This window comes from Anastrepha obliqua, chromosome 4, assembly GCF_027943255.1.
Source record: "Anastrepha obliqua isolate idAnaObli1 chromosome 4, idAnaObli1_1.0, whole genome shotgun sequence".
Taxonomy (NCBI): domain Eukaryota; kingdom Metazoa; phylum Arthropoda; class Insecta; order Diptera; family Tephritidae; genus Anastrepha; species Anastrepha obliqua.
Window position 1 is genome coordinate 94,439,302 of NC_072895.1, and position 14,096 is coordinate 94,453,397.

Genomic DNA, 14,096 nt, shown 5'->3' on the forward strand with positions numbered 1-14,096 from the left:
AAAACTTTCTTCTTACGTTCAGTGCAAATAATCAGAATCGAACGAACGAAATAAACGATATTTCATATAAAAAAAGTAATTATGTTTTTATACACATTTTCATTTTAACGGTAGCTTACATACAGGCATGCAAACGAGTAGGTCACATTTTAAGCTAAAGGTAAATATCCGACCTTTTTTATACTAGGATACAAAAACTTTCGTAAACAAATGTCTCCGTGTCAATATTAGACTGTTGGAGTAAAAAATTCCCCATAAACACTGAAAAATGTTTCTGCAGTAAAAAAATAAAAAATATAGAAAATATATTGTAAAAAATTAAAAAAGTTTAAAAAATAAAAAAACATAAAAAAATGAAAATAACTATAAAAAAATAAAAAACAAACAAAACAAAATATAAAAAAACACATTCCAGAGTATATGAATTCGATTCGTCTAAGAAGTTAGCTCTACCAGGCCACAGAAGCCCAAATGACTATTTTTCTCCCATATAGAAAATATAAAAATTAAAATAAAAAAATAAATAAAATAATTAAAAACATAAAAAAAAATTTAAAATTTTAAAAATTAAAATATAAAAAAATAAAAAACAAACAATACAAAATATAAAAAACACAGTGCTTGAGGATATTGTACAATATATGAATTCGATTCGTTCAAAGAAGTTAGCTTTAGTAGGCCACAGTAGCACAAATGACTATTTTTCTCCTAGCGTCGGTTCTGTGTTACCGAAACGACCCGCATTTATCTGATATCTAATAACCAAAGATTATCACTTCAGGAACTTTCGTACCAACAACAGTAACTTCCACTTTTCAAAAAAACAAAAAACAGCTGTAAAGCCATATTATTTCAACCAAAAACTACGAATAGCATAAAAAGGAATAAATCTAATAAAATGCGATATTAACCCATTCACGACCAAAAATCTCAGCCTTTCGCGACCATTAATGCAAACATAAAATTATTTTATTTTATTGCTTGTCAAACTACGTATTTAAAAAGTGCTTCAAATATATATTTTAGCAAAATTTCAAATACCATCTTGCTCAAAAAGTTCCCGGAATATATTCAGAAAATTCCAAATATAAATTTATTCCCCAAAAGGGATATTATCGCTTGCAAAGTACTCCCCATCAACTGCAACGCACTTATGCCAGCGTTTGATCCAACCCTCGAAACATTGCTGGCACTCTATTTTCACTATAGCCAACAGATCCGTCTTCGATCTTTCTATTATTTTCTTTCGGCTGTTAGAACGCGTTACCCGTATTGGTCTTGCAACAGTTTTCGATGTAGACGGCCTGCCACTGCGTTCGTCATTCTCGATGAACTTACGATCTCTTCTGAAGCGTTCATGCCACTCTTAAACTGAGTATCACTAGCGAAACAGTTTCCAATATTTATAAGGTTTTCGCACCATTGAAGCCATTTTTAAAGAAAAATTTAATACAAAGTCGTTGCAAAATGAAATCCATTTTTAAAACTTAAAAAATCGAAAACACGTGCAGAGGTAGATTTGTATGTGGATCTCACGAAATGGATCTGACTCATACAAAAAAAAAAATGACATCACATGACGGCGCCAGTCGCTAATTAAGATTTTTTTTCCTTGTTCACTCCTCTCGGGAGCATAGGGCATTCGACAAGACTCAGTCTTGCGTTGGTTCCATTAATATGTTTTGATTTCTGACAGGGTAGGTGATTAGCCTGCCGCTACATGCCGCTTATTAAGGGGTTAGGGGTAGTCAGAATTTTCAAAAAATCGTTTTTTTTTGCATTTTCTTAAAGTATAATGTTTTAAAAATATTGTGTAAAAATTTGAAGTGAATCCGACAAATACTTTTCAAGTTATTCAACAATTAACAAAGGGCGCTCGGCCGCTCCGGAGCCGATAGCAAAACTTTAAATGCGTTTTTCTCAAAACTATGTTTTTCAAACTGGTGAACACTGTAACTTAAAAACCGCTACGTAGATTTCAATAAAATTTATACAGCTTTTGAAAAACATAAAAAACTTGTGCCTGATCGAAGGATTTTTTTTTTTCAAAAATTTCGATTTTTTTTTAACAATTAACTGTTGGTTTTTTTTTCTAAAATCTGGAAAAAATTTTCTGAGGCCGCCATTTTGTTCATTTTGAAACAAAAAAAAAGCTTCGATCAGGCACAAGATTATCTATTAACAAAACTAATTTTTCTTGTCCGATTGGTTTTAGATGAATCTGCAAGGACTTGTGATGTTCACCGCAAGGGACTTCTGGAGAAACGGGCTTCACACAAACCGCGATAACTTTTGCAATTATTAATTTTTTTTTTTTGAAATTTTGGTGAAGTCAAGTTAAAACATGATGTTTTTATGCTATGTTTTTATTTTTGTTAAATAAATTAATTAAGTAGCAAAAAAAAATTCGTTAAAATCATCATTTTTTCGGGCCTCTGACTACCCCTAACCCCTTAAGGGGACAGATAGCTGTAAACGGCCATATTTTCCCTGATTTTCATTAAAATCATTTAAAATGAAGAAGTCAATATATTTTTTTGAAAATTGGCATACAGTTTATTCATACATTAAAATGGCGGATGTACACTCAATTCTTCCAGGAAGGTCGCAGTGGGGCTTCTCAATCGGCGGGCATTGTAGCATCGGCGTCAGTGACCTGAATACAAAAAATCAAAAATTTGTTTGTTTATTAATGTCATAATTTCTATATGAATTGAATAAAAATGAAAAAGAAAATTCGCGGAAAAAAATGCTTTAAAAAAATGAATTTTGGGGCGAATTTTCCTACTATTTTTGCTTCGAAAAAATTATTTTTTCGAAAAATTTTCGAAAACTACAAATTCACATAGAAAGTAATATCATAAAAACGATGGAGGAGATGGGTCAATAACTTTTCGAGTTATCGTGTACGCCAATGCGAAAAATATAGTTTTGAGAGAAACGCGTCTAAAGTCGGCAACGCAACTATACGTCTCCCAGCGCTTGAACGCAAAGAATAGAGTCGTCACTGTTGGCAATCTATAATATAAGAAATACTTGAATTTACGTTCTAAAAATTTGTTGACATATTCTTAAAGGATTGTATTAACATTCTATGAGAGAAAAAAAAAATTTCTTTTCGAAATTTTACAGGTAAGAAATACATGAAATACTCAACCAACTCAACAACAACAACAACTTTTACTCAAGGCGGCATAAATTTTACAAATGTTAGAGTATTTTGGTAGGATGTTAATCACAGAAGTGGCAACTTAACAAAGACAACAGAACTAAAATTAGTTGACTTAAAGCGTCACCTGGCGTTTGTTCCGGGAGCTTTTTGATCAACGTGGTAGGTTAGTTTTTTTGATACCGTAGTAGTTATCTTAGAAAAACGGTTAAACTAAATCTTGCCATTAAACATGGAAAATAATTCTATTCAAATATCTTCCTTCCATGACTGATTTTACAGCAGCCCATTCCGTCAACCCAATTTTTCGGTATATTTTTCTGAGTTTCATCTCGTATGTACTGCACCAATGACCACTTCAATTTATTATTTGAACTCTTAAATACGCTATAGCAGGTTGGCATAACGTGTATCTTGAATGGTGCCCCCCAAAAATTGGTCTAATTGAGGCGCATGGCAACTTCAAGGCAGCCAATCGACATCACTGCTTCGACTGATTATTCGATTTTAATATTTCACAACTTTTTTTCCAGCGAAATGCGATCGCTTTTGTAAGCGTTTCAATGTAAAAAATTTTTCTGAAGCATTGTGGCTGTTATGTCAGCTGTTAATGATTAAATAATCGAAAATTCAAATTACCAACACTAAATGGGCCTCCTGTATTAATGATTGTTTGTTGTTAGTGGGTTGAGAGCCAGCCGTCAATGAATTTGCTTGTTCTTTTCTTTGTTGTTTTTATTGCTTACCTTCTTGCTCCTTTACTTTCGATCTATGTATGTTACTTTGTGTATAAATTTAATTCTTTTCTCAGCTACTGTTACTAATACTAATACGGTCTTACATATACGCGCATATGTATGTATGTACGTACTTAGTTTGTAGAAATGTTTGCATTGTTAAGCAACAACAAATTGATTAAAGTCAAAACTTGTAATAATATTTGCATTGCCTTTTCCTTACTTTTGTTGCCTGTCGCTTTTTTCGCTCCCAACTGTGCTCAGCTTTGCTGCGGCGAGAGAAAACGAAAAAAAAAAAATTATAAACATATCTAAAATTCTATTTTTTAGAACCCATACTGAGTCGAGAGGATATACACATCACCTTGTCGCCGGGCGAGAACAGTAAGTATTACAAAAACAAAAAAACAAAAAACATATTGCTTTTTTCTATGCAAATATTTGACCCTAAATATAATACATAATCATTTATCTTTCTAGGAATAGTGCATTCTTGGGTCGTGTCATGACAGTCAACGCGTAGGCCATCATAACTATTGTGTGCGTTGGTCTACTGAGGAATAAAATTGGAAGCAGTAGTGTATGAGACTAAAAGACAACTTAAGAGAGTACTCAATATGGAAATTAAAGAGCTGGCTTACTTGGATGCGGTAGAATTGCACTGGCACCAGAAAGTAAAAAAACAAAATAAGAAACAACGGCAGAAAGCATTCTGCGGCAGCGTGATTTCTTCGTCTAACAGTGGGCGCCATCAAAATGCGGTTTATGCGAAAAAATCTTTGTCGATTCGCAATTTATCAAACTTCCAAACCAGGCAGTCCAAAACTCCTACTGCTGATCCTGTTTGCTCTCGTTGTTCGGCAGAAACTGATTGCATATGACGCGCTCTGAAAATACTCGTACATGGCTACTTTAGGTTAGGTTAGAGGAATGGCGCTTGAAACGAGTTCACTTAAAACGAGCCCCAAAGGTGCATTGTGATGACCTAGAAAAAAGCAACTCAAAAGTAATACTCTATCGTTGCTGTTGGATTCATTATAGCACTAACGGCTAAACTTTACAAATTGATCCCTAAAATATGCTTCACATTAGTCACTAATACATACATACAAGTTAGGGTACCCAGTCGGACAGTCGAGTCTACGTTAATGCATGGGCACTTCAACGGTAATCAATGAAAATTTCTTGGGAATGTGTTATGCTGTTACAACAACAACATGCATATAAAGAAATTTTCGGCCTTAAAAACCGTGTATTCTCATAGGTGTGTATTCTCGCTGTGACAACGCCGAGTTAACAAATTCGTATGCGAATGAAACTCATTTGGAGTTTCGTCACTAATTTACGTATTGAAACGTTGAATAGCTCCTGTCTATACATATGTAGGTGCTATGTATTGCGCGATTCGTTAAGAAATCGAAAAGCAGATTCCTCTCTTCACGAATACAAAAAATTATGTTCTACATGTAGAAAAGTGGGCAATGTCATGCGATTATGATAAGAGACAAAAGCAGGGACCGAGTTAAAGAATAATTACTTTTTTTACTTTTGTGCTAAAAAGTTCAAAAATAACATTTTGATGTTGATTTTATGGAATAGAGTCAGTTCATAATAGTTACGGTACCTACACAAAAGCATTCGGGAGGAATATGCTGTACAAATATTCTAGGGCACTTCCCAAGGGGGATGGAAGGAGCAACTCTGGTACCTTTATAATGGCATGATTATTATAAGCCGCTTTAAAATATAACTAACTCAGCCAGGGTACGCATGACCATTGACGATTCAATGAAGAAATACTGCTTCAGTGCGGTGCCAATGGGTAGGCAGAAGGAAGGAGCAAGTACAGAAGCAACTGGTTGATAATTGCCTCAATATTGCAGACGAGTGAAGTAGGAGCTCGAGTTTTTTTCTCTGGTAATGTTTCAAATCGACAAATATGTATGTACACATGTAGCGATAGCGCCACATGGGAATAAGTAACCGATAGCGAGTGAATTGGATGAACCGAAAAACGCTTGTTTTATATCTTTCGATTCAAATCGGGTAGTCTCTTTGGCACATCGTGAGTTGCATGATTCGGCTTTTTCCAAGGCGCATTTATTGAAGGTGGTGGCATTAGACCAACAACAATGTTTTGTACGCTTGATTGTCACGGCAAGGCATTGGCGAAGTAGAAAGCATAAAATTAATTCGCCTTGAAAGAAAAAACAAATCAGCTGATTTGCCAACACCACCTTTAATAGATTCGCCTTGGCTTGATTCGGTTTGAGTATGTCACTGTTACAAAGCTTTCAAAGCTACTTCAGCTTTCAGCTAACCCTAAGCATTTTTGTAGGCAAGAACAAATTTTTGAATGCGAAAGCACCAAATGACTTCAACTCCAAAGCGCGTTCGAGGTGACTCCAATTTAACATTTGAAAAAGGTTTACCACATTTTTGAGTGCTATAAAGCACTTTCACAGGCAACGAAATAAGTGTTTAAATATGTTTTTTTTGTTTAATGAGTGACATATAAATGAATTTAAATAGATTTGAAAACACTTAATACTTTAAAGTGTACGAAACACTTGTGCATACATATTCATTCATCAGCTAACGCATTTATCAAGAAAAATATTTAGTACTCAAATTGTTACATAGTAATTAAAGCAATAAAATTATGTTAAAAAATGTAAAATCTTTAGTAAAAAATGGTTTGAAATAGTAAATATCTAATTAAAAAACAAAAGTTGAACGATTCGAAGCGAAGCGAAAATTTTCTACTACGAAGAAAGATCTAAGTGAACTAAGAAAGAGTGTAGGATAAGAAAAATAAAAAATCGGTAAAGCATAACGCGCGTTTGCTGGTAGAACGTCATAACTGGTAAAATCATGGATTCGAAAATAAAAAAAAATTAAAATAAGAAAATAAAAATTCAAAAAAAAAAAAATATTCACAAAAAAAAATCAACAAAAAATTTAAAAATTGAATTTAAGCATACGGCGGTCGCCGTAGCCGAATGGGTTGATGCGTGACTACCATTCGGAATTCAGAGAGTTCAATGTATAGCCAAGACGCAGTTCTTTCGTGCAATCTTTTTCCACGGTATATTGGTTGAGTCACAAAATCACCGTTAAACATCAAAATAGACGAAAACGTACGATTCAAACTGCAAGCGCAAGAAGTGCGTTATTACTATTCGGGAGTGCGTAGGTTTGAATCTCCGTGCATGAAATAGCAAAATTATAGAAAAAGTTTTTTTCCCAATATCAGTCCTTCCTCGACAGGCAATGGCAAATCTGCGAGTGTATTTCTACCATGAAACAGCTTACTTACTTACTTAGGTGGCCATAACAACCCGTTACCGAGTTACGGCCGACCTCAGCTGCTCATGAAAAATATCTGCCGTTCGGAGTCGGCTTGAAACTGTAGGTCCCTCCATTTGAGAAACACAACAAGGCGCACACCACAAGGAGGAGAAGCTCGGCCAAACACCCAAAAAGGGTGTACGCGCTGATTATATATATGTATATACATATATATAGGGTGGGCCATATAGCCTTTGCTTTTCGAACCACCTATTTTTTTGAGAATGGTAACACAAATGACATGTCAAATGTGTTCATAATTTACTTAAAGGTTTGACATTTACGAAATGGGACGCTATACGCTTGAACAAAATTGGGAAATATTGAAAACCTATTTCCAAAGTGGTGAGTCTTCTTCTTCTTTTCTGATGAAGCTTATTTTCACATCGGTGGCTACGTCAATTAGCAAAATTGTCGGATTTGGGGCTCAGAAAATCCACACGTTACTGTAGAGAAGCAAATGCATCCACAATCGAGTCACTGTTTGGTGCGGTTTTTGGTCTGGCGGCATCATCGGGTCATTTTTTTTCGAAAATGAGCGAGGAGCCGCGGTTACAGTAAATGGAGAGCGTTACCGTGACAAGCTCAACGAGTTGTTTCCAAAAATTGAAGAGGATGACATGGACGACATTTGGTTTTAACAGGACTGTGCAACTTGTCACATTGCCAAAGTTACACTCGAACTTTTGGCTACCGTTCTAGAATTCCGATATCAATTGGCCGCCTCGGAGCTGTGATTTAAGCCCGTTGGACTATTTTTTGTGGGGAGCCGTTAAGGACAAATGCTATGCGAGCCATCCAGAGACGATTGATGCTTTAAAACACGAAATCGAAGTTGCCATTCATGAAAGTGGAGCCCAAACAATCGAAAATGTGCTTAAAAATTGGGTTGATGGAATGGCCTACTGTAAAGCCAGTCGTGGCAGTCATTTGAACGATATTATTTTTCATTCATAAATGACAATGTTCAATCTTCAAAATAAAAAAAATTGATTAGTTTTTTTTTTTATAGCTGATTCAAAAAGCAAATTTTACATGGCCCACTCTATATATATGTGTATATAAGCAATAATATATATTTTCATTTTCAATGAGATACAGTTACTAGATTTTGCCATGAATTTTATTTCTGATGGTCATTTCTACATACTTTAAAAAAATTTGTTTTTTTTTGTTTTGGGTTGGACCGTTCTTCCAGCAACCGAGCGATATGTAGCTGTGATGTAATGGTATGTGTGAGATTGCTGCTGGCAGCAAAGCAACAGTTGTTGAACAGATATATTTGTTTTTTTTTTATTAAATTAATGAATAGCGTAAAATACTAGCAATTTTAGTTGGTTACTGAAATCCATAAGCAACCAACTATATTATATAAATAAATAAGTTTAAGTAAATATAATATATGTATATACAGTGTACGCTCTGCTAACGGACACCGCTCTTAAGCGGACACCTGCCAAAAGCGGGCACTTTTTCAGTGCATATCACAAATCCTTAAGAATTTCTGTACATGTTTCTTATAAGCGTCCGTCTCAGTCAGGTGTCCGCTTAAGAGAGCGAGAGCGAGAGAAAGTACACTGTGTATATATTTTTGTAATTTTAAGTAAATACAAATTTTTTTCGCTTATTTTTCTGAATTTGTTTAAAATGCTTGTTTGTGAATTGCTGCAAAAATTGTGTTTAAGAAAAAGACTTTGTAAATAAATAAAAACTTTAAGTAGTTGATTTTAAATAAAATTATTTTAGGCGTATCAAAACCACAGCCGTTATTACATATGTATGTGTGTATGTAGCATACGATTATGCGCTACTTGTAGTGTTAAAATATTTATTGTACTTAAGTATATTTTGTGACGTCACATGAGAAAGCAAAACATATACATATGTATATGCGCACTGTGGATCAAACATTAGTTTTCTCTTGACTAAAATGTGGTTTGTTAATTAGTGTATTTTAATAATTATTTTACTAGTTGTATGCCAGTGTAAAAGTGGAAAATAGTGAACTTTTTAATTTTAATAAGTAACTAAATATATATATGGATGCATGTAGATATTAGATACTTTTGTACATAGCAAAAATTGTTAATTTAATTTGTAGTTTAATTTTGATACAAAGTTAAATATTAAATATATTTGTAAATAATTAGCAAATAACCAAATGTAAATAAAACTTAAATATATCCAATGTACTTGTATAACTAAAGTGAGTGTGTGTCTTTTCAATACTTTTTCGCGCATAATGTAATTGTAATATGATATGTAAACTAATGTGCCGTTATAACGAGGGACTAGGAGTCATGGAGTGACGCTTCGTCGCGGTATACACCAGTAGTCCCAGCCCAATCTACTCACAGTGCTTTCAATGCACATATTTAACACGCATCCATCACTGACGGAAAAATTCAAATTTAGGAAAAAAAACGGAAAAGTGAGTTAAAAGTCTGTACATACACATACAGAAAATCAAACAAAATGCATTGATAAATAAATACAAAATAAAATAAACGTATTCTCTGTGCTTCACATTTATTCACACAATATGAAGCGCTGTTGTGCAAAAAAGTACCGGGGATAATACAATAAAACGCAAAATAATTGTATAATCATACTTTTTTTTGGATTTCAGCACTGATTAGTCCAGTCATCAAAGCACCTTTTAAACGCATTTGAAGAGATCTTCTTCAGCTCCTTCAGCGAATTCTCCTTAATGATCTCTATCGACTCAAAGCGACGTCCGCGGAGTGGCAATTTAAGTTTTGGAAAAAGGAAAAGTCACAGGGGGCTAAATCCGGCGAATACGGTGGTTGTTCATTGACATTTGTCGAGTTTTTGGTCAAAAAAGTGTTCACAATATGAGCCTTGTGAGACGATGGTGCAAGATCTTTGAGTTTTTTTCCACAAATTGTGCCGTTTCCTACGAAAATTCTCTCTCAAACGTCGCATAATTTCTAAATAATATTCTTTATTTACCGTAGAACCATTTGGAATGAATTCCGAGTGCACAACACCAGGATATCCAAATAAAACGAGTAGCATGACTTTCACTTTTGACCGACTTTGACGTGGTTTTTGGGTTTCGACTCATGTGAATAGCGCCATTCAGCCGCCTGCTGACTGGTTTGCTTGTCAGACTCATATTACCAAGTCTCATTACCAGTTATGATGCGCTGGATAAACGTTGGGTCCGAATTCACTTGCTCAAGCATGTCTTCAGCCACTTTCTTCCGATGGAGTTTTTGAAAGAAATTCAACCCTCTTGGAACGAGTCGAGCAGCCACGCGTCTCATGCCCAATCGATGGTGTAAAATATTGCGAATTGATTCGTAAGACACGCTTAGGTCACGAGCTACTTCCTTCAAATCTAAATGATGATTTTCCAGCACCATTTCCTTGACTTTGTCGACGTTTCCATCCGTCCATGGGTCCAGGGACGGCACCAGATTGGAGCAAATCTTCCACGACTTCTCGGCTCTCTGCAAAAGCCTTATACCACTCGTAGACCCATGTTTTTACTAAAGCACACTTGCCATAAACTTTCTGCAACATTTTCAACGATTCGGCACAGGATATCCCGTTCAAAACACAAAATTTAAGACAAATTATTTGTTCGATATTTTTAGCCATAGTGAAAATCGCAGCGCACACCTGCGGTTGACTGATACAATTAAATGCCAAAAACAAGCTAATTGACAGATCACGCTCAAACTTTGCGACACTATAGCGGACAGTTGTACCAACATTCCATTAAAAAAAAATGTATACATATGTGTAACGCGCGTTTTTTAAATGAACAATTCTCGAACTTTTTTTTTGACAGAATGTATCCCGTATGTCAAATTGTCTAGTAGTAGACCATCGCCGCCACAGTATTACAATGAAGATAGCAAAATATATGCTGGGTGACAATCGCCACCTCTGCATCACATTGTAGATGGTAAAATACGGATGCGGCACCCATTGTGCACATAGCTTTTTGAAACCCAATACTTCAGTGAAAATATTGCTTACATTGCCCAATAAGATGCCTAGGGCTTCTACTAAATCTCTTTCAGTCTCTCGACAATTCTCCAATACGATACGTGGTATTTTTTCTACGATTTCTGGTGTTGTTGCTGGTTTTGGACGTCCTTGACGTGGATCTTCGTCGTTTAAATTCAGCAACCCATCTTTCTACTGTCCTAATTGATGGTGAAACGTCCTTATGCGGCCTTTCAATATTCGTTCATGAATTTCCTTTGCTTTTCAACTTGCCAAAAATTAAAATTCAATCATTGTACGGTACTTGATTTTTTCCATTTAGAAAATACTGTGACACGTCGATATTAAATGGCTTGTAAATAAAGAATGAATTGACGGATTGAAATGAAACCTCACATGCGTCCATATGAAGAGTGTACCAATACTAGGTTGCCCATATTCGACGGACCCGACGGATTTCGATGACTCTTTGGGTCCATTCCAATCGACGAGGCTTGTCCGCAGGCAACAATCTTTGCGTTAATTGAATCTTATACGTTAATTGGCGACGTCTCAACACTGGCCCGTACAAGAGCAATATTCTCATCCGATCGCCTTAATTGATTTTGATTTGGACTCTTTGGATTAGAAAGAGCATCACCAGTCGAAAACCTTTCGTACAAACGTTTAATGGTGTTCTTAGAAGGCGCACTTTTCACATTATTTAATTTTTTTATACGCACGTTGAGTTTTCACAATTGACTTCTTTTGTTCAATGTAAATTTCAACAATTTGGGAGCGCTCGCGTGGCGTGTACTGTTCCATGGTGAAAATCTGCTTGGACTGACGCTTCCAACGCGGTATGTCATTAAGCGATCTGACGTCTCTGTCAAAAGATATAGGGTTGCCAGATGGGTCCGTCGAATATAGGCAACCCTGTGTTCCAAAAAAAAGTTTAGGCTAGTAGCAAAACCCTCACTTATTGAACACCCTAACTTTTAATTTTTATTATTTTAATTTTTGTCTATTTTTTATTTTACACGAATCTACAGATGAACCAATTTTCATTCTTCATCTAATTTCGGGACAGTCCCGGAATATCGAGATCCCGAAAAAACCTGGATCAGTAAAATTCCGAAAATTTATATCTTTATGAATTAATCATATTTTATCTTTTTTACATATTATATATTTTATTCGAGGCAGTCCCGGAATATCGATATCTCGAAAAACGCGGGATCAGTAAAATCCCGAAACTTTATATCCTTACGAATAAGTCATATTTCATCTTTGTAGCCTATATTTTTGGTTCACCAAACACAAAATGGTCAAAGAACTCTTTTTGAAGCCCGATGTTAGCTTTAAATAACGGTATACAGGGTTTGATTGAAAAGTAATGAGCCTTATTTTTTTTAAGCAGTTTTATTAAACTTTTCGGTTTATACAACTAATATTCTTCAAAATAGGACCCTTGAGCGTCAATACACCGCTGGTAGCGGTCCTTCCACTACAGGAAACATTTTTTAAACTCATCCGCCGGAATCGCGTCCAATTCGGCTGTCACAGTCACAGGGGCGAACCCGGGCGACGCGGTTTTTCAGCCGAAGGAGCACTTCTTTGTAAAATGTAAGCCTCCTTGAGTAGCCCAATGGTTTCGGTTGCTCCAACGATCGCTGCATTTTCGCCACTGCAACATCCTAATATACTTTTAAAACAACTTTCACGCGCGGAGCGATGTTGACTGCACCGCTGTTGCCAGCGAACTGGGGCCGGTTTCTAGTGGAAGGGGAAGGTCCAACGATCATTTTCCCCCACCAGCCGATTCGATTCATCGCTTGGCAGACGCTCCGCGCGGGAAGGCTTATTACTTTTCAATCAAACCCTGTAGTAAGACCCCAACACACCCGTTAAGATCTAAACGGACGAATCTAAAATGGATACCAATGTCGGATCAGGGTTATATTGTAAAGAGCTTTTTATCAGTGAACCCTTTAAACTACCGGATCCCTGTTGTGTTTTTCAAGCTATTCATGAAGCCTCAAGCATTCTATCAGACAGCTAAGCTGCTCTACGGGCTCTGGATGCATTCCAAATAACATCAATGAGTGTCTTACATTGTCGCCAATCTCTTAATGAGATGGCTAAACAGTATCGTATTATCTTATGCTGAATTCCAGAACACAGAGATATATCAAGGAAGTAGGGATGTAGGGCTGACCAACTTGCAAGAGAAGGTATCTGTTTGCCAAACATAAATAATTTCATGGGGGTACCTCTCGTAATTTGTAAGCTTCTTGTTATGGGCGCACTAATGCATTCTGTAAATCAAATATGGATTAATGCCAATACCTGTGAATTTGCTAGGCAAACATGGCCAAGGCTAAAATGGACAATCTATACACTCTACGCTTTGTCCAAAGCTTAGGATGGTTCAATCTGGAAAGGGAAATGTAGCTCAACCCCTGCGGCTCTCAACGAACCCATTTCGTAGGCTAAGTGGCATAGTGCGATGCGGCTGCCAAAGCTACCTACCTAAGATCCCATTGTACACATCGTGGGATATGGCGCACTAAAGCTTTCGGTAGTACAATAGCTTTATGAAAATATTTATAATATTTTATTTGACCTAATAATAGCAAAAAAAAAAATTAAAAAACTTAAATAATTTTATCATTTATTTTATTTTATCATATGCAGTACACCTGTGCATTGTACAATATCAAAAGTAAAAACTCTCTTCTTCTTCCTATTTTTTGAAAGGCACCATTTATATGAGTTTGACAGGCACCTAAGTGTGTGATGGCGTGAGTGATTGGTCTTTTTGCCTAAGCGTATTGACGGGTTTGCTATGACGAATTAGAATTTTTATGGTAACATTA

The 14,096-nt window shown here is 35.8% G+C and overlaps 1 protein-coding gene across 1 annotated transcript in view; it reads left to right on the top strand.

Moving 5' to 3' along the window:
- Window positions 1-4,859, top strand: part of LOC129243930 (dual specificity protein kinase splA) — a 76,415-nt gene extending 71,556 nt beyond the window's left edge. The window contains exons 5-6 of the mRNA XM_054881404.1: window positions 4,237-4,290; window positions 4,387-4,859. Of these exons, the coding sequence (XP_054737379.1) occupies window positions 4,237-4,290; window positions 4,387-4,415 (83 nt within the window). The 3' untranslated portion in view covers window positions 4,416-4,859. The remainder of the gene's footprint in view (window positions 1-4,236; window positions 4,291-4,386) is intronic.
- The last annotated feature ends 9,237 nt before the right edge of the window (window positions 4,860-14,096 follow it).